The sequence below is a fragment of the Condylura cristata genome, unplaced genomic scaffold, assembly GCF_000260355.1.
Source record: "Condylura cristata isolate star-nosed mole 26May11 unplaced genomic scaffold, ConCri1.0 scaffold00025, whole genome shotgun sequence".
Classification (NCBI taxonomy): domain Eukaryota; kingdom Metazoa; phylum Chordata; class Mammalia; order Eulipotyphla; family Talpidae; genus Condylura; species Condylura cristata.
The window spans coordinates 10,759,643-10,780,481 of record NW_004567126.1 but is presented as its reverse complement, the minus strand read 5'-3'; the positions used below and the strand labels follow the sequence as shown (position 1 = coordinate 10,780,481).

The 20,839-nt window shown below is 45.9% G+C and overlaps 1 protein-coding gene across 2 annotated transcripts in view; it reads left to right on the top strand.

The window, feature by feature from the left end:
• The window catches only part of APLP2 (amyloid beta (A4) precursor-like protein 2), a 69,807-nt gene that overhangs the window by 43,952 nt on the left and 5,016 nt on the right, over window positions 1–20,839 (top strand). Inside the window, exons 4-16 of one of the 2 annotated variants that reach the window (XM_012729703.1) lie at window positions 776–888; window positions 2,359–2,558; window positions 2,914–3,119; window positions 4,235–4,402; window positions 7,346–7,476; window positions 8,367–8,441; window positions 9,139–9,297; window positions 10,065–10,193; window positions 13,084–13,183; window positions 14,520–14,672; window positions 19,067–19,152; window positions 19,816–19,890; window positions 20,240–20,395. In XM_012729703.1, coding sequence (XP_012585157.1) covers window positions 776–888; window positions 2,359–2,558; window positions 2,914–3,119; window positions 4,235–4,402; window positions 7,346–7,476; window positions 8,367–8,441; window positions 9,139–9,297; window positions 10,065–10,193; window positions 13,084–13,183; window positions 14,520–14,672; window positions 19,067–19,152; window positions 19,816–19,890; window positions 20,240–20,395 — 1,751 coding nt within the window. The remainder of the gene's footprint in view (window positions 1–775; window positions 889–2,358; window positions 2,559–2,913; window positions 3,120–4,234; window positions 4,403–7,345; window positions 7,477–8,366; window positions 8,442–9,138; window positions 9,298–10,064; window positions 10,194–13,083; window positions 13,184–14,519; window positions 14,673–19,066; window positions 19,153–19,815; window positions 19,891–20,239; window positions 20,396–20,839) is intronic. The other variant, XM_004689093.2, reaches the window with a different exon arrangement.

The following is a 20,839-nucleotide window of genomic DNA, read 5'->3' as shown; positions in this document are numbered from 1 at the left end:
AAAAAGGATTGCATGTCTGATCTGTAAAATATTTCACAACAATGTCTTTTTTTTCTTAGCCCATGTCATTAATATTCCAGAATTTTAATTTGTCTTATTGTTTTATCATGATGATAGTCACATGGCATAATTTGGCAGAACAGACTAATTAGATGTTCCTAGAACATCACGTATGTTGGATTGCCCTTACTAGTGATGTAAGGTGGCCGCCGGATTAAAATATTCAGTGTCTGCCAGAGTTGCCACTGGAAGGCCCCTGTTCTCCTTTGCAGGTAACCACAAGCTGACAATTCTTGCCTCCATCAGTTATTACGTTGGTGATTTCTCCTGCATCCTGAGGGTCATTAGGTATACAAAGGGCTAAAGTAAGATTCAGTGTTTAGTAAAACACCCAGTCATAGTTTTCTAGGCATTTTGCTATTTAAACAGATGAGAGCAGAAACAGGGAGGTGAGATGCTGGGGATGTCATTTTAAATTGGAGGGGAAAGGAAGCAGCTCTGTATGTGTTGGAGATGGCAGAGAGGCTTCCTGTACCTCTGCTCCAGGTCATGTCACTGTGGCCTGGTAGCCCTAATGGGACAGTGGCTCTTGTGGTGGCTGCTCACCTTGAGCAGTCATGTTCCGTGACCTTTGAAGAAGAAGGATGGACCTAAGCTTGTACACTTTAGAGACTGTCCTGTCTACACCTGACTTTATCAGTATCATAATAATCTACACCGAGGGGCATTCTCACCTGAGCCATGATCAGACTTCTAACCAGCTTTTCTTTTCCAGTGGGTGAATTTGTAAGCGATGTTCTTCTGGTTCCAGAAAAGTGCCAGTTTTTCCACAAAGAGCGGATGGATGTGTGTGAGAATCACCAACATTGGCACATGGTAGTTAAAGAGGTAAGAGAATGGGTAGGAAAAATCTAGTGTTGTCTTTTCTTTATGTTCCTCTGTCTTTTCAAAGTTTGCAATTACTTGCATCTTCTAAATTAAGAATGTCTGGGAGAAGAATAAATATTTGTGTGAGACATGCAGTGTTGACAGTCCATTCCCTAAAGTTCAGGACATTAGACTGTTACTGAAGGCGGAGTCGGTGGGGCTCCCAAGAAGGCCATCGTAACCCCCAAGGCTGTGTGGACACAGCCAATGACAGAAAAAGCTGTGTCGGGACAGATAAACTGACAGAATTAGATGCCATTTTATTCTTCTACTGGAAACACTCTTTCTCAACCTTGTTGCCTGTAGGTAATTATGTTGGCTCTTCAGTCATTTGTCTTTCTTTGGTCAACCTAAAGCATTGCCCTCACCATTGATGAATGTAAATTACCCCAGAACACCTTTAATCCATCTTGATAGTTAATAAAAGACACTCCCTTTTCCCTAATTTTTTCTAGTTTGGCCTTTTGTGGACTTTTAGTGAGTCCGGGACCTGGGACGCAGTGATGAAGGAGCTCAGACACAGGGGACTGCTACGTCCAGCATGCATTGAAACTTTTTTTTGAGCATCCCACGTTATACCCTTTGTTCCCAAGCTTCAGCAGAAGCATATCTTTTTTTTAAAGACTTCTTTATTATTTTTTTATTTTTTTTTAAGATTTATTTATTCATACAGAACTGGGGTATAGGCCAGAGATGCGGAGGGTGAGAAGATTCACCAGGGACAGAGTGGGGAACAGAACAGGCAGATAGAGGAAGTACACTGCTGAGGGGAGCAGCGGGCGGGTCAGGAGAGGTCTGCCTCACCATGTGGATTCCATCCGGGGCAGGTGGGGATCGAACTCATGCGGAAGTGGCTTAAGCTTCCTAGTGCAGTGCTTTAACCCGCTGCGCCACCATGGAGGGCCAGAAGCATATCTTTTTAATAAAGCTCTGTATACATTTTATTTTTTTCCTAGTACTTCCTCCTCAAAACAGTACTGGTAATACCCATATCACACCACACCCCACCCCACACCACAATTTCTTTCCTTAATTGGCTCTTCAGTTATCTTTACTGAGTGCTGGGCTGTGCCTGCATGACCTCTGTTCCTGTTTTTGGCTCACGGTTCTGGTTTCCAAGGGTTCTTCCTCAGATGTGTGCATTTTCGCATGCACCAGGTGGACCATCGCCAGATGCCAAACAAGGTCAGGCAGGCCTAACACCAGCAACCTTTCAGTGTTTTTGAGTCAGATGATGCTTGTCCATTGCAAGATCAGCAGAATCTGTAAATTTTCTTAACATTTAATAATGCCAGCACTTTGGATAGAAGATACATGTCTGCAAGAGAGAAGGAATTCCATAGTGATTTGGTATGTGTTTCTTTTAGGAACCAGGAAGTATGGGAACACATTATGATGGACCATGCTCTGATATTGGTCTGTCTCTTCTAGGCCTGTCTGACTCAGGGAATGACCTTACATAGCTACGGCATGTTGCTGCCCTGTGGGGTCGACCAGTTCCATGGCACTGAGTACGTGTGCTGCCCTCAGACAAAGATCATTGAATCTGCTGTGTCAAAAGAGGAGGAAGAGGAAGAAGAGGAAGATGAAGAAGAGGAGGAGGAGGAAGAAGACTATGACATTTATAAAAGGTGCACGCTTGTCCTGAACCTGTGAAAGTCATGGGCCCGTGGCCGTGGGCCTCCTGTCCTGATTTCTGGATGAAGTAGGGGCCGTGCTGGAGTTGAGGCAGCCTGTGCGTCATTCTAGCGGCAGCTGGTAACGAGCAGGAGTGCCTGGTGCTCAGCTCTGTATTGTTTTCTGCAGGTCAGCGTTGTCCCTAGCCACTAACTTCCCTCTGCTGATGTGGCTGGACTGGTGCTCTAGTGGCACAGTTAGCCTCGTGAGCTTATTTCCTGTCTGTTTTTGTGTTTCATACTAGGGAAGAGTGATTGTGCTTTGTGTCCAGGCTTGGTACTAACCTTCGTTTTTCACTGTGACATTTAGTGAGTTTCCTACTGAAGCAGATTTGGAAGACTTCACAGAAGCAGCTGTAGATGAGGATGATGAAGATGAGGAAGAAGGGGAGGAAGTGGTAGAAGATCGTGATTACTATTATGATACCTTTAAAGGAGATGACTACAATGAAGAGAACCCCACGGAACCCAGCAATGAGGGGGCTAATTCAGAGAAGATCACTCACGATGTTAAAGGTAACTCAGTGTAAGGCCATGATGTAGAAATCCATTTGGTACTTAAGATTGTTGAACTGCATTCCTCCCCGGTAAGTCAACAACAGAGAGGTGCTGTGCTGTGGGCTGCAGAAGTTAGGCCTGTGGATCACCGGAGTGGCAGCTCAATAACAGGTGGCTGGGCTGGTCACTGTGGGCAGGGACCAGATTGAATGAGAACACTCTCCTTTGCACCGTAAGGACTTAATTGATGAACAGGGACTAGAAAGAACACGTTCTACCCTTCAGCACAGTTATTCCACATTTGCCCCAAAATGTTCTCTTCTCACAGGAATCCCCTCTTCAATATTGCGAAAATACTGATCTTCTAGATTGGAAATAACTTCTTTTTCTGAGTGTGTTGTAATCTGTGGCCTGCCCAGTTTGTCCATTAGAAAGATGTTTGTAGCCAAGAGGGTAGAATGACTTGCTGGTAATAAGGGATCAGGGATAGCAATTTTCTCATCTTGTCAATTTTTTAAAACAGGTTGTGACAGTTCTGGAGCCATTTATAAACAGCCTCCTGCTGATTATATATTTGAGGCCAATTAAAACCCAAAGGCTAATTTAGGAACCAGGGAAAATTACTTAGTGAGTCTAGAAGTTTATGACTTACCTTGGGAAACACATATGTACCTTCATGCTTTCCAGGTGCCCCTTAGCGACCTTACTACAGAATCACCATGCGACGCCCTTTCACGTGCCCTACTTCCCTTGGTCCTGCCACACCCCCAAGGGGACCTATGAGGCGTAGATTGCCACTTAACAAAGAGGAAGTGAGTGTGGCTCTCTGAGCTGTGGGCTGTGGAATTTCTCCAACTCATACATCAATTCAGACTCAAGATAATTCAGAAACATTTTTAGCTCCAAACGTCTTTAGCACATCAGACTGGAGAATGGCTCCACTCTGAGAGGTGGCTGGCTTGCGTGGGCGAGTCAGGCCAGGGCATTTGGGTGCTTCCGGTGTTGGCCTTTGCTCATGTCCAGTGTCGCCTGGTCCTTGCTCCTCACCCCGTCCACTCTGCCAGTGTGTCATGTCGTGGAGCCTTTGAAGCTGCTGCCTCTGTCCTGCTGACATTCTGACCATTTTCACACAGCTGTCTGCTCCCAGGAGGCGATGACGGGGCCCTGCCGGGCTGTGATGCCTCGTTGGTACTTCGACCTCACCAAGGGAAAGTGCGTGCGCTTTATATATGGCGGCTGCGGAGGCAACAGGAACAATTTTGAGTCAGAGGATTATTGTATGGCTGTGTGTAAAACGATGAGTAAGTCCCGCCATGCTGGCTCTGTGCGGAGCACCGTCCTGTCCGGCGTCCTGTCTCTCCCAGCCGTCCTCGTGACCGCGTGTGTGTAGTGCTCCCCGCCGCTTCGGCTGTTTGCTGTTGGTCGTTCTCCTCCCCCATCCTTGTGCTTTCTAGATTCAGGCTGTGCTTTCCTGTTGGCAGTAGTGAGCTCAGTTTTCTGTCCTGCGCTCACTGTGGGTGTCTGGTGGTGGTGCAAGCATCTGGGGCCTGTTCTTCCTCATCTGCCCCATAGTGTCCCAGCCTCCAGGTGCTGCTGCGTGGTTAGGACTGTGCTCTGCCCTCGGCTGTGTCTCATGTGTGAGGGTGAGTGGATTAGACGTGCATTCTGCACGTGCTTGTTTCCAGGGTCTGCTCCTTGTTCTTGTCTCTGAACTACCTGGTCCTGGACATCCGCCCTGCCTCCATGATGCATGCCAACTTATGGGGACAACCTGCTCTGCAGAGAAGTGACAGGAGGGAAGCTTCCTGGCCACTAGAATATCGCAGTGTCTTGCTCTTGGCGCTCCAGGGAGAGGGCTCAGCAGCCACTGTTTCTCCAATATTCCGGCAACTCTGGATTGGACAGGATTTCAGGAAGTGAAGGCGTTTTAATTTGTGTGTTCTTTGGTTACAAAGGAAATTAGTGGTTCAGTTGAGCTGGACAGTTGTACTTAGTTAGGAAAGGTTTTGTTTTTCTCCATGGTTACCCCTCTCCATGCTTTTCTTACCTTGCAGTCCTCGCCCATGTTTAGAAAGTCCTCAGGCCAGGCATCTTCCTGGCTTTTGATTCTGGCATTTACTAGAGCAGTGAGTTGCTGCACACGTTCCTGATACTTGGTTGTAGTTTCTGATGGCTTTTCACTCAGCTCTCTCCAGTTCCCCGTTTCCTTCTGCGACCAACAGATTTCTGAACTCTCACTAGCACACATGTACTGTCAGTGCTGCCGCTGTTCTGCTGTGCTATGGAAAGGCGATTTGGGATTGAAAGGGTGAAAAATGAGCCCTTGGGGAACGTTAGTGGTAGAAACTTTTTCCCGGAAAGATGGTAAAGCTAGAAATTATTGTGGCACTACCTTCTTGGAAAACTTCTTAAAGAGCAACAAAATCCTATTTTAGGGTGAGGCCCAAAGAACCAGGAGTCCTCACCAGCTTCTCTGAATCTGCGGGTGGTGATCTTCACCCAAGGTCAGACAGGTAGTGCAATGAGACCCTGGAATAGCGGTTCTCAGATCTCCGGCAGAGGCTGCAGGATCGCAGTTTCCATTCCTGTGGCAGGGAGATGGGCCCAGGAGAAGCACCAAGTCGTGTGCTGTGCGCCCCAGGCCGAATGCTTTGAAAGCCTAGCAGCATCACTGCTTCACGGCCAAGTATGTGGCTCTCTTTGAAGGGCACTGAGGTGGCTGAGGTGTTGGCTTTGTGAGCTTATGATTTTCTCCTGGGACAGATGGAGCAGGTCTGAGCTCAAAGGGTCTTCAGCACCAAAGCTCCAGGCCTGCCATTCCTAGAGGCAGTTCGGGCTTTGTGTTACCTGTAACCATTGCAGGGATGTGGACCACAGGCTGTCTCCAGCACATAAGCCTTTAAGCTGCAGGCGTGTGTTGCTGGTGGCAAAAGGCTGCTTGGCATAGCTGGCAATGCTTTGAAATGCTCCCTCGCTGAACTTCTGGATGTGGCCTGTGAGGCTGTGTATTCTAATTTAATTTGAAAAATGGCTGTTGAGGTCCTGTTTAAACTTGTGTAGGAGCCAGATTCGCCTCACAAGGTTTTAGTTGTAGCTTTGGGATTTATTAAATAAAAGGGAATAAGTAAAAGATGCTCTTTTCAGCATACTTTGGAGTAGCTCATTAATTTATAGGTATACATAGTCTCAATTATATAGTTGTTCTAGTGTTGTATTAAAGTCATGTAATGCTAGAAATAGGGTGAATTTGCCTATGAATTAAACCTCGTTGACTTTCACCATTGTTCTCCACGCAGTGCTAGCATCATGTCTTGAGATAGCAAGTTGTGCAAGCGAGTCACAGTATCGTTTCTCCTGATCCCAGGAATCGTGAGGGAATTGGCTGAATTGAAGTTTCCGTTAGTGTTCCTTGAGAGGCTGACTAAGTAAACTTGTCACCTCCATCCTTTGCCGTGCAAAGTTACACTCCAGGGCACAGATGAAATTCTCTTTCCTCATGCCGGTGAGGACATCTGCTCAGCTGGCAGTGAGGCCTGTCTGTTCCAGTGGGTGGTTCTCTGGGTGATGACCTGCGAGAACAATGAATGTCATGGGTTGAAAAGCCCAGATACCTTCACACTCAGTGCTGAGTCCTTGTTGCATACAGAGCTTTGTCCTTGTCACACACAGCAACTTGGTCTCACCCTTGTTGGGGCATGAGGGGGGATCCATCAGTGGTACTGAAAACTAGAATAATGTAGCTGGAGTGCCTTGGACTTTCCCTCCCCAGTCCATATGAAACTAATTTGGTAGGACCTAAAAATAACTAGAAAGGAGGAGACCTGAACACTAAATAAAATTTCTTTCAAAATGGAAAATCTTTGCAAATGCCTCTACTGGCCTGACTTCACCTCATCTCTGGTCATATGTCATCAGTGACAGCATCAGGTAGTTTTTTTTTTTTCTTTCAGGTTTTGAGATCAGAGGGAAAGTCTAGAAGTGGCTTCCCTTTCTGCCCTTCAGTCCTGGGTAGATGTTCTCTGCCGCAGATACCAGGGGCCTGGACTGGGCTGGTGGGTTAATGTTGTGTGGACACTGGGAGCTACCAGAACAGTGTTGACAGACCGGAGCACCCAGTACTGTTTGCATGGAACAAGACAATCGGGTCCGGTTGCAGGTCCTGAGCCTGGTCTCTTCCTAGAGCACAGTGCAGCCTTGGCATTGGGCCTGACCCATACAGAACGCCCTCTGTCATTTTGTTCTAGTCCCCCCCACTCCTCTGCCAACCAATGACGTGGATGTGTACTTCGAGACCTCGGCGGATGATAATGAGCACGCTCGCTTTCAGAAGGCTAAGGAGCAGCTGGAGATTCGGCACCGCAACCGGATGGACAGGGTAAGTCTCGGGATTCCCTCTCCAAAACCCACGATGTTTGGCCTGGGTAACAGAGTTGAAGCAAAGGAGCACCGTCTCCCTAGCTGGCCATGCTATTAGAACCGTGAGATGTGAGAGTGTATGCAGAGAGGCCTCCTTTGTCCTTCATCTCCATGATGCCCTCTGAGTGCTTATCAAGTTCTAGATACTTGAGTACTTCCTATAACTATTATGTTCTTGGGTTTAGGTTTTATTTTTTGGCCATTAACTAGCTTTTAATTTTTTTAAGGAAGGAAACTACATATTACTGTTATGAGTAGAAAGCTAGTGTCATTTGCTGTTAGAACAAGATAACTGTAAAATACAGCAGATAGAAATCAAACCTGTGTGAAATCATGGAGGGTCAGAGGCCCAGGGAGCTTTTCTTCTCCTTAAAAGGGTCCTAGGTGTTAGAACAGTGTGAGCACCAAAATGCAGCTTCCTCCAAGACCTGCTCAGAGGAGCAAAAGAAAATTGAAAAGGGAATCTCTTGCTGGTTAAGAGCCGCCTAAATCCCACACACTACCTTTGTTGGCCTTCCATGGGGAGTGGGGGGGAAGCTCATTGTTGCATTGACCTGTTCTTAGAAGGGGGGCCGTGAGGTGAACATGACTATTTTTAAATGACTTGCCCATGGTTCGATAACAAGGTCCTCTGTGGGGTTGAGGCTCCCTCTGGGGGATGGTTGAAGCCTATGACCTTCTGCGGCAATAGTTCTGCTGACACACAGAACTGTTTGAGTTCCTGAGGGGTTGTGGTGCTATTTCTTTGCAGTTTCCTGCCTCATTTCAGGCCCTGGCAGTAATGTTTAGAAAATGGGGAAGTTGTTTCAGAGATTATTCCAACTAGAGTGGTTTTGACCTTTGTTCTAGGTAAAGAAGGAATGGGAAGAAGCTGAGCTTCAAGCAAAGAACCTCCCCAAAGCAGAGCGGCAGACACTCATTCAGGTGCGGCCCGCTCCAGGGCAGAACTCTGAGCCTGACTGTCCAAAAGGTGGTCAGAGTCAAGCTCCCAGGAAATTAAAGTTTGGCATGTTCTTTTTAGTTGAGAACCTATGTGACAGAAGTGTTTTAACTGGCCTACTTCTTCTTTTTTTCTTTTTTTTTAAGACCCCCCGCCCCACACTGGGTTTCTGTAGAATTGCTCACGTATGGTAGAAGAAAAACAGACCCTCCCCCACCAACCAGAGTGTGCCTAAGTCATGCCAAGAAGTAACCTTAGCTCAGCTGCATTTGTTAATTCTGTTCTCTTGGCAAAAGTCCTCAGTCCTCTTCATTCTTAGACTATGACTTGTTTATCAGCAATACTGAAATTTTTTTTTTGTTGGCAGACTTATTAAAAGTCAAAAGGCAGAAAATAAATCTCTCTGAAACCAGTTCATTCTAACCTTGTAGGAATGTGACCTTGGAATCCTAGTAGTCACTGCATTTCCCTTGGAATAGGAGTAGTGAGCAGTTTTTACAAGACTGATTTGGGTCTTATGTCCTCTAGATAAGGAAGCAAAAATTTCTCTAGATGATCCACTCTGAACCAGCACTGGGCTTGCATCAGGCAAGGAGAAAAGCAACATCGGGCTCTTAAGCTGTTAGCTTAGACCTCCTCCAGGTGCTGTGAGTGACAAGTCGTTCCTCCTCCTTGGTGTAGCACTTCCAGGCTATGGTTAAAGCTTTAGAGAAGGAGGCAGCCAGTGAGAAGCAGCAGCTGGTAGAAACCCACCTGGCTCGAGTAGAAGCAATGCTGAATGACCGCCGCCGCGTGGCCCTGGAGAACTACCTGGCTGCCTTGCAGTCTGATCCTCCACGGGTGAGTGTGCAGAATCTACATAGACTGTATCCTTTATTGTGGAGAGGACTGACAGATGATGCGCAGGCCAGTATAACTTAAAACAGGTATTCTGTCCGGATTTCTGCTTATGCAAGCTGAGTAGTGCACTGCAGATGCGAGCCTGCTGATGCCACCTGTGAAGTGAAAGTATTTTACACTAGTAAAACATAACCTTGGCTTATTAGTTAGCAGTTACCCAATTATCAGATTTTCTATAGTAGCCTTACTTGGAGAGAAAAAAAGATATGTCTTCCATGGACAAAGGCTTTTGAGCCAGCCCTAGTCTAATTAAGATTATGAGCAAAGGCTTGGTAATTTGCACTTGAAATACATTTGTGTAGTGATCCCAAACTTTCTTATCCCTTAACTCAACCTGCCTTGCTGTGGGAGATGGAAAGTTTTAGAAGGGAGGGTGTTTGTACCCTTCATAAGTCTTTTCTGATTGACAGGGACTAGCCAGCATGTAATTAAGGTGTCAGGCTGAGCTTAGGGAAAAAAAAAACACTTCAGAAGAGGACAGTGGCTTAGACATTCTGGAAAACACTGTGAAGGAGCCAATATAACCTTGGACTTGGCTTTTGGTACTTAGATAGGTTCTAAGCTACGTAAGTCAGCTAAAAGCTTTTAAAAGTACAGCTTTCATTCTTCTGCCTCACTTAACTTTACATTTTTCGGTGAAATTTTGAAGTTTCTGTCTTTTCCATTCTCTTGTCTCTGGATTGTAAAACAGCTGTTCTCACTTGCAGCCTCATCGCATCCTCCAGGCCTTGAGGCGTTATGTCCGTGCTGAGAACAAAGACCGCTTGCATACCATCCGTCATTACCAGCATGTGTTGGCTGTCGACCCAGAGAAAGCAGCCCAGATGAAACCCCAGGTACACAAGACCTAGCAGAGGTGGCTCCGGCACCGTGATTCTAGATTCTAGCTGGGAGAGGCTGCTCAGGCCCCATGGCTGCTCAGAACTGACAGTTGTGCGCGTTCTTGACCATAAGATGTGCTTTTTGGTTTCCAGAGACATCAGGTACAAGAGTTGGTTTTTGCAAAGGTAGTATCTTAAAAACATCTTTTCCAAGCTTTTTTTCTATTAAGTGCTTTTTACTTAGTTTTTGAAAGCTTAGGAATGTATGATTATATTGAAAGGTCATTTCTTAATATCCATTTATTTCTAATTGAGGGTACCACCAGCAGGTGCATGGTGAAAGCTTTTTCTAGGCAGATGCATCAAGCAGATCTTAAAATCTTGTTTCATGCATCATGATCTCTGTTTCATTTTCTTGGGTTTTATCCCAGGCTGGTTTCACCTTTACCCATCGAGGATTGTTTATTGAGTCTGTCCATATATTAACTGGAGTTTGACTTTCTTGCAGTCATAGAAAATGAACTTGCAGACCCTCTCTGGTGGCGCAAAGGAGTTGCAGCGCAGCACTATGAAACTATCCACAGCCACTGCAGCATGAGTTCAGTCTCTGGCCAGGGAGGTGACCCACATGGCATGGCAGACCTCTCTCACCTGCTTATCTCCTCAGCAGTGTATTTCAGTAGCTCTGCCTGTTCTGCTTCCCACTCTGTCTCTGGTGAATCCTCTCACCCCTTGCACCTCTGGCCTGTACCCCAGTTCTTACATGCATATATAAATAAATCTTTAAAAATAATGAACTTGCCTGCAAGACTGCTGGCTTCCTTTTATTTCTTTCTTTAAAGATTTATTTATATATGCATACAAGAACTGAGGTTTAGGAAAGAGGTGCAGGGAGTGAGAGGATTCACCAGAGACAGTTGTGAACAGAACAGGTGAATTGACTGAAATGTACTATAGAGGGAAACAGAAACAGTAGGCAAGACTGGGAAGGTCTGTCACACCAAGTGGGTCACCTCCCTGGCCGGAGATCGAACATTGTCATACACCCTTGCACCACTAGGGAGGGCCTGCAACATGATTAAAAAAAAAAAAAATTTTTTTTTTTAGGCATACAAGAACTGGGGTGCAGGCCAAAGATGCAGGGAGTGAGAGGATTTACCAGAGACAGCGTAAGAAACAGAATGATTGACTGAAATACACTGCTGAGGGGAACCACCCTGGCAGTGCTAGAACTCCCACTTCAGTGGCTGCGGAGAGCTTCATAGTGCTGCACTTTAACCCCTTGCGCCACCAGGGAATACCCTTGATTTTTTTTTAAATGTAATCTTTTTTTTTTTATTACGAAAGTTTATTTTTACATCATTTTGTACATTTTTTTTCCATCTCAATTGTAATCCCCGCGGGTTTCCCATCACCAAGTCACCCATGTGCCATCACCATAATCCCGTGCATTTCCCTCCCCCCACCCCGTAAATGTAATCTTTTTTTAATGTGAAGTATTTTACAGAAAAATAACTTTTTTTGTGTGTGGTGAGAGCATAAGGAACAGAGAAACTTTGTTCAGTATATTAACAACTTTGATCCTGCAGGCAAGATCAACATGTTATTCCATCTAACACAGGAACTAGAACATTTCAAATCTTAAAAATCTCAGGGAAAAACAAGGTCTGCTGTGTGTTACCGGTTGTCTACTTTAAGCCTTCAATTCTCATCAACCTTTGCTGCTGAGATACACAAAGCTTTTTCATGGTCTACATTCTGTTATTAAACTGTAGAAAAGCCCGAATGTGTTCAGCACATTTTGTTTTGGGTGTGTGTATTTCCTTACTCATATGGAAGCACAAGGATTTACTCTAAGGAGGCTAATACCAGTATTACACCCTGTGGGCAGGTGACTCCTTAATTTGTCCAAAGAAATAGTGACCAAGACCTGACAAGATTGCAGATGCTACATTGCAATAATTTATTTGCATTTTTTTACTCTAAGGCAGAGCTCAGCTTTGTGTTTTCCCATCAACTTACTTGATTGAAATAATAGAAAATATAAAATTAAATGGCTTTCATCTTTGCTTCTAAATAAATGGTCAAGAGACATCAGTCTACAATCAAATCATCTTGAACTTAGTTCTCCATTTTGACCCTTTATGTTAATGGCGTCAAGCCCACATACTTAATCTGTTACCTTAGAGTGCCCTCTCTAGGAAGAGCTCTATAACTGCAGATGTAACTGGCTAGGGTTAGTTACCACCCCAACAGCTTAGGAGGATGAACTGTACTGGGATGGGTGGTAGCTCGAATCACCTTTCATTTCTTCCCCAGAGCTTTAACATAATTGTTCAATTTTAATGGCTGCCTGTTTCTTTCTTTGGATAAATAACCCTGGAGCTTTTACATTAAATAAGTAGTGAGTTACAGAAAACAACAGATCAGTCTGTCTTTATCACCCCTTAATATCAGGGTTCTTTATATCTCAGCATAAATCTTTGAAAGAATAGCTAATTTAAATAGGAACAAACTAGTTCTGTTATTGTGATTATCATCTTGAGCAGTTACTTCAAGCAAAATGCATGAATCCCTTTTCCTTTGAGTCAACTCTTGAGCCAGTGATTTCATTCTCTCTCTCGCTCTTTTTTTTTTTTAACCCCATCTAACCTGTGGTGAAATTGGCTAGTGGAGGTTTTAACTTTGTTTTCACCTGGAACTTTCCCTGTGGATAAATACCATGGTCACCATGGGGTATTACACTCAGCCTGAATATGCGCTTATACTATAGTGCCTGACTACGGTGCGGGGGTTCATTGGTGGCTCCAGTCAGCTGCTGTGCTGGACTCCTTTACAGACCTGTGCCTCCCCCTGCAGTAATCTGTCTTTTGATGACAGCCTTGCCACCATACTGTACTTCCAGGTGATGACTCACCTCCATGTGATTGAGGAAAGGAGGAACCAAAGCCTCTCTCTGCTCTACAAAGTACCTTACGTGGCTCAAGAAATCCAGGAGGAAATTGGTGGGTGTTTGTGTGGAGTTCAGGGGGTACTGCTTCCTGAGGCCCAGCAGGGATGGGAGTAAAAATTGGGGGCAAGCAAGGCCATCAAACTGGCATTAGTCTGCCATGTTCCGAAGTCCGGAATTCTCTGGAGTCCGCATGGTACTGTCAAGGAGTAACTGAGGACAGATGTATGGCTCTGAGCCACTGAGCCTTGGGTTTCATTGACCTTCACTCTGTTACCGGAAATAAAATCTAGGGTGTGAAATTGCAAGAGACTTGGGGGAATTTCCTGTGATCTTCTGTGTGTCAGCAAGTAAGATGGTAGACAGCAGTATCTCCTGACGCATTCTGTATGGGAGAAAAGCAATAAATCAAGCAAACAAGTGACGGTAGTGAAGAGTGCTGTCTGGAGGCACTGGGGTAACGGGAGGTGGTCTCAGGGACACTGGGGAGAAGGAGCTGTCCTTCCACAGACTGAGTGGGGGAAAGGCATTGTTAGCAGAGCAAGTGACTGCCGCAGAGGCCCCACGTTTCTGTCATGTGGCACATTTGAGTCGATCGCTGTGTCTAGAACATAGTGAGAGTGGAATAGGCCAAAGAAATAGGCAGAAGTCAATGTTAACCAATTTTTTGAGATTTGAGTTTTTTTCCAGGAGAGTGGAAAGTTTAAAACTAGGGAGTCACTGCCTCTAGTTTATGCTTTTAAAAAGGATGTGAATAAAAATCTTACTTGAATGCTGTGTAGAGAATTAATTAAAATCGAAACCACCAGGAAGTGATTGTAGAAATCCAAAAGAGAAAAGGATTGCTGGATTGGGCTCTAAGATGGTGATACAGGAGGAGTGGGTGGTCCTGGGGGGGGTGCCCAGGATATGCTGATGGTTGCATGAGGGAGAGGAGAGAACAAAAGCATCAAGGTATAGAGCACCCACTGTGAGCACCTTAGTGAGTGGAGCTGCCCAAGCTGACTGAGATAAAGAATTCTCTTTATCTGTGTTAAAGTGGAAAGTACTGTTGGACTTGAAGTGGGTTGTAAGGTAACCTATTAGAGGAGCCAGAGCAGTAGGTACAAGATGTAGCTTTGGGATGCATGACATATGGGTGGGGTGTAAAACTATGCCATTGGTGAAGTCACTTAACCAGAGGGCACTTAACCAGAGGGTGTTGTTGAAAAGGGGAGTAGCCAGGATGGAGCCCCAGGGTTCCCAGTGCTCGGTTTCTGCTGTGCAACAGATTCCTTAGCATCAGGAGGGAGGTACTTTGGGTAGGAAGGAGGGTGTGGTCAAGGCTGTTGGCCCTGAGCCGAGAAACTTGGTGTCTCTGAGAACCTGATGCCTTCCTGTCTCTCAATCAGATGAACTGCTTCAAGAACAACGTGCAGACATGGACCAGTTCACCGCCTCCATCTCAGAGACCCCTGTGGACGTCCGGGTGAGCTCGGAAGAGAGTGATGAGATCCCGCCATTCCACCCCTTCCACCCCTTCCCATCCTTACCTGAAAACGAAGGTGTGTATGATAGACCCCACAGTTTCTTGGGGGTGGGAAGCACAATTAAGATTGAAGTCAAATTTGTGACCTGATTTGTATTGGAGGCTGTGTTCTGGTGGCTGTTGGGCATGGAAAGGAAGGCTGGATTCCCTGGGCCTAGACACCTGTTCTGTGCAGGCACCGTGCTGGGTGCTTACAGAGTCATTGATGTGTCTCCCATTTTACAGGCAACTTGTTTAAAACCCACTGTTTTTCTGGTCCCATCAGCTGTGTGTGATGCTTACATATGGAAATCACTTTGCACTTTCATGTTATCTAGTGCCATTTTCCTTCCATAATAATCCTGGGAGTGGGTGATGGGGAGGCTGGACAGGGGTGTAACCTGTCATGTTCACCACCTCTGGTGGTATTAGGTGGCTGAGATGTACTATCCCTCACTCCGAGTGGGGCCTGCTCCTTCTATCCCCTTGCTGGTTCTTGATGGCTACAAGAATCTCTAAAAGCTGTGACTCTGCACCAGAAATAAACAAGCTGCTCAGACTGCTGCCCTGAGACCAGGGTGTGGAATCAGACCCTATTTATTTGTCTACTGCTGATGGTGGTGGTGATAAAAATAGTGGTCAGTGCTAGAGTCATTATTAGTAAGCACTGGACACAGACATTTGTTTAATCTCTGTAAGGTATTGGGGCTGTCCTCATGTCCTCATGCCAAAATTTAAAGAGGTTAAGTATCTGCCTGGGCCATGCGACTTGTCAGTGGAAACTCAGGATTTGAACCCAAATGTGCTACAGTCCTGCAGCCTTGAGTATGGTCTTTGACCTCTTGAGCAGATAGAGGGGTTGGGAGGGAGGAGGAAGCACCGAATGTGAAGGACAAACAGAAATGTCTTCTAAACTAGTCATGTGAGGCCTACCAGCTCAGTATAGTTGACCCTCCAGTAGTGAAACCAAGTCTGACAGAGTCGGGTAAAGAGAGCTACCACTGCATTCCTAAAACCTGCTCAAACCCTCTGCGGGCTAAAGGGCAGCCATGTTTACACTGTTGGTTGTGGGGAGCATCTCCGATACATCTGAACTGCGACCTGCTCTCCTTAACAGAAAACCACAATCAATACTTCTATTTTTGAAGAAAAATAGCTTTGTGCATTAAGCTAAGTAATTTGGGAATTCCCACAATTTCCCCTTAAAAGACCCTACATAAATCCCCTTCTTTTCAACAGTCTAGTCACTTGCTGGTTTGTTGATAAGATATTTGAACCATGGTTTTTAATTCACATTACAAAGAAATTCTACGGAATTTTGAAAGAAGCTGTTTTCTTCCTTAATCTCCTTCTGTGCTATTTTGTTTTTATTGTTTTCCTTTCTGCTAGACACTCAGCCGGAGTTGTATCATCCAATGAAAAAAGGTTGGTTTGTCAAAGATGTTCCCCTTGAGACCTTCATTCCTTTTCACCTCCCCAGTGTGTCAGCTCTTTCATTTTCTGTTTCATATCACCTGGCTTTTTCCCACCTCATTTTTGCAGACGTGGCTGTGAACAGAGCCAGCGTCTCCAGCACCTAGGACCCAGTGTCAGTGGTATTGGTGACAATGGTCCATCCTCAGCTTCCCTGCAGGATGTCCAGACAATACTGAGTGGCCAGAGTAGGCCTTTTGCATTGCTGGGATAGTGGTGAGCACAGCTGCCGTCTAAAATAGATCTTTTCATAAAAGCCTTTTAAATTTGAGAAATATTCAATGTATATTCAATTGAGGGGGTTTGTTACAGGTGGCCTGGTATATAAAAAGAAAAACTTTTTTTAATAGTTTAATTTATGGTCAGGTGGAGAGTTGTTTTCCTTTTCTGCTGCTCCCACTTACATCTTTTCCCTTTTCAGCTGTTCTTTATCTGTGTCCAACTGCCCATCTCCTGAGTTTTAGCATGCCTCAGAACAGAAAGAAGCTGACGGGTGCAGCCGGTCAGGCGAGTGAGCTCTTGTTGTAGTGAGTCTCTGGGTTTCTGAAGAAGGTTCATTGTGTGCTTGGTCTCATTGAATCCACAGAGCGCACTGTCAGGACGACTTGTTATTCTTTCTTGGACTAAAGTTTGCTCAAAGTCATGAGTTTAAGAAGTGAAGGAACCAGAAGTTGACCCCAGCTCCCTCTATGTTCAAAGCCCAAGCGTTTTCTGTCAGTTGAGAAGCCATAGTCGGCTGATGCCTGTTCCCCCTGTATTGGTGCCTCACAACCCCTAGTGTCACCCTCAACTCAGGGGTGCCATGTCTTCAGTGTCTTATGAGCCTGCTCTTCTGACTTTGCCCAACTACATGTGAATGGGCCTTGTGGGGTTCCCTGGCCAAGATTTGGTATTTGTTTTATATCACACACAGTTTTTTCCTAGAACATGAGTGTCATTTGAATCTCGCAGACATCACTTACACATAAATGTTTTATTTTGTTCTACTCACATAGGCCTCTTACTGGAGAGCACTAAGCATTCTTCTGAACAGCACAGATATTTATAAAGAAAGATGAGTTTTTTATTATTTTTAAAAGATTTATTTATGCATGCATGCAGATTGCAGGCCACAAGTGAGGGAGAGTGAGAGGATTCACCAGAGAGAGTGGGGAGCAAAACAGGTCAACTGACTGAAATACCTTGCTAAGGGGGGCAGTGGGCGAAACAGGGGAGGTCTGCTGTGCCATGTGGGTAGCTCCCTGGCCAGGGATTGCACTCAGGCCACAGTAGCTGGAGCTAGCTTGAGAGTACTGAGACTTCAACAACCCTGTGCCTCCACAGCAGCCTAAAGATGAAATTTTTAGAAGCTTAACTAACTTGTGCCTTCACACTTCTACTATTATGAATAGGGAAAATTTAAACATTAACTTCAGCCTCATGAAGTCACTTGTTTATGCTTTCCATAAAACCAAAGTGGTTTTGGTTAATGTTTAACATCAGTTTTACCATGTATTGGTAAGGCTTCAAATTAGTTGGTGCCCCCATTGCCTTTAGGATCTTTAAAGTTCTGTGGAAAGAGATGGGTACTAGGGTTTATTGGGCATGAATATGAGCATCGCCAAACATCTGTTCTCCAGGTTCCTCTCTCAAAGAGCTGATATGCAGAATTGCTGTTTCGCTGGCATTTTGAAGCTACAAAAGCCAGCTCTACTTACCCTAGAGACAAATTGTGAAATTCATGGTGCTTTACAGTGAAGCTTTGGGGGAAGCTGTGCCATTTGGGGCTGCATGCTAATGAGCTAGTGCACCCACAGCTGCAATGGCTGTAGTATATTGCTCAGTGTCAAGGGCAAGTCCAGCTGTAAGCTGGGAAGCTTTACTGTGACTAGGCCTAATGTCTTCTGCCTTTAACAAGCCTGGGGACAGTGATGCTTGGCCGAGACTCTGGGAACCCAGCCCGTTTGCAGGTAGTCAAACAGAGGTCCAGATCACGGTTGTGTGTTTGTATGGAGTGGTATATGATATAGTCAATGAGAAGCTCTTCAGACTCTTAGAACTCACATGCTCTGGAGCTAAAAATAAAGAGCATTGCATCTTCTTCCTCTTCTTGGATTTGTGCTGACTTACAGCCACACTGTCTTGGCCACACTGTTTGTGTTCCACTCACAAGTGACGTTGGCTCAGGTGATCCCTGACCTGGATTAGCGGTATACTGCTATGTTTTCTGGCTTACTCTACAGAAAGATTCCTCCCAACCTGCTGTTAAAATTCCCCATTTATAGTCTGCTTCTTTCCTAGTAACCATTGAGGTTGTGATCATCTGATGCAGGTCCTGGGAGGGTTACAGTCTGGGAGACAGGAGAAGTAATTATAAAGCAGTGATTTTTAACCTGGGTGTCTTCCAGGCAGAGCTGCAACTTGAAGGACAAATAGCAAGGGCTTGAGGTCAGGGAGGGTCGTTCAGGCAAAAGACTCGCCTGTGGATGGTGCTCAAGGTAGACAAGCAGATAGACTGTGTGTGCAGAACTACCTGTGATAGCTTTTTCCTTCAGAGGGAGCCTGGGGTGTGGGAGGGGAAGCAGTGTGGTAATAGGGCTGGGTGACGGCCCAGAAGGTGCGCCCTGTGTTTCCTGTTCAAACGCCTTTGGACACAGCTTCCACTTACCTTAACAATAAGCATTGTCTTCTGAAGGTTTACATTCCATTTTCCCCAGTTGGATACAAGTAAGTCCTCTGTCCTCCTCCATTACACCCATTGGTCTCCGAGAAATGCCTGCATCATTCATCCTTGTAGAACAAGATGCATCCTCAAAAATGCAAACAAAGCAGTACACCGATGTGTGTGGAAGGGGCCGGGGTGGTGGACCATGGGCAGTGTTACCCGAGGCTCCCTGCCTCTCAGGAGGGCATTTGTGGCTTCTGTGAGACTGTGAGCCAGTCCATCCTGGGAAACTCAGCTGTGCTTTCTCCACACAGGCTCTGGTGCAGGAGAACAGGATGGAGAACTGATAGGTGCTGAAGAGAAAGTGATCAACAGCAAGAATAAAGTGGATGAAAATATGGTGAGCCATTTCTCTCTCCTGTTTCAACTTGGAGAACGGTTGAGAAAGTGGCCTCATTGCAGATGCCCCATGAGCCTTTGTGTGTCTGCACCCCATGTGGGAGCATATGGGTGGCCCCAGTCCTCTGGAGGCTTGCTGTGCTGCTTACCTTCTGGGTGTGCACCAGAATGAGGAGCCATTTTCAGCAGTAACTCCTCTCGTTAACCAGTAGGAAAAGCATTTGCAACTAAAGATAGGAATAAGATACAAGAGACCGTTTATATTGAGTAGAGAATAACTGAAAATGGAATAGAACTCAGTGTGGTTTTTATACTATCTTAGGTTTATCCCTCCTGTTAATTATCCTGGTAGGGCTTTCTATTCGTATTTCTCAGTCATCCTTGACTGCTTTGGTGTTTAAGTGGGGCTTCCTGGCAATCTGTCCTGAGATGGCTCCCCAGGGGTGAGATACAGGCAAATGCTGCTGGAAGCCCTCAAAGGACCAGTGGCTCTCAGTCATGTTGCCTCCATGTCGGCTTGGCAGGCACAGGTCGCTGGCCGGCTAGTGGGGGTCCATGGGCACCTGCTTCCTTCACCCCCTGGCAAACAGGAAAGGAAAGCACTGACTCTGTTTGTAGCAAGGCTTCCTTCCACCCCCTTGTTGACATTTTCATGCTCTTTCAGGTCATCGATGAGACTCTGGATGTTAAGGAAATGATTTTCAATGCTGAGAGAGTGGGAGGCCTTGAGGAGGAGCCGGTGAGTGGCTGTGGACCTGTCGGGCTGCACGTCCACGTCAGCTCTTTTGCTTTCCAGTCTTCTCAGTTCAGATAGGAGAAGCGCGTGGTGGCCAGTGTCTTAAAGGCCCCTTCTCCCCATTTGCCCATAGTTTTGGATAAAAGCTCAACTTAGACTCTCGATGGAGAGTGCAAAAGAGTGAGAGTTCTCCCACATACCCAGCATACTGGGAAGCAGGACCCTGGTACCCTCTGGGTTTAGAGAACACGGAGGCGGCTGCACCTACAGAGCTGCTTGTGTTGGGGCTGCAGGCTTCACTCTAGGCACGTGGCCCTTGGGGCTTAGTTACACATCTGCCTGGTCATTTTAGGAATCAGCAAGGCCACTTCGGGAGGACTTCAGTCTGAGCAGCAGCGCCCTCATTGGTCTGCTGGTCATTGCAGTGGCCATCGCCACAGTCATTGTCATCAGCCTGGTGATGCTAAGGAAGAGACAGTATGGAACCATCAGCCACGGGATCGTGGAGGTGAGTGGCTGGGCTTCCTTCCGAGTCGGCGCTGAGTGAAGAGGGCAGCTCTGCACTGTGGGAGTTTTATGAAAACCAGACTTGGGTACTGTACAGCAACTCAGTTTCCCACTGGACGATTAGTTTTGGAAGTTGGCCCCAGCCGAACCACGCTGTTCCTGTCAAAGGACCAGCATTCATTTGGGTGTTGTGAATGTGAGGAAGTCATAAGAGCTTGTTGGACTGCAGAGGGTGAAATGGTTTTCTCAGATTATTTCCTTTTCTCAGATGTGTTAGATATTTGAGAATAAAGGACAGCAAATGCCTTTTTTTTTATAACAGTTTATTTTTACATCATTTTGTACATTTTTTTTTCCATCTCAGTTGTAATCCCCGTGTGTTTCCCATCACCAAGTCACCCATGTGCCATCACCATAATCGTGTGCACTTCCCTCCCCACCCCCC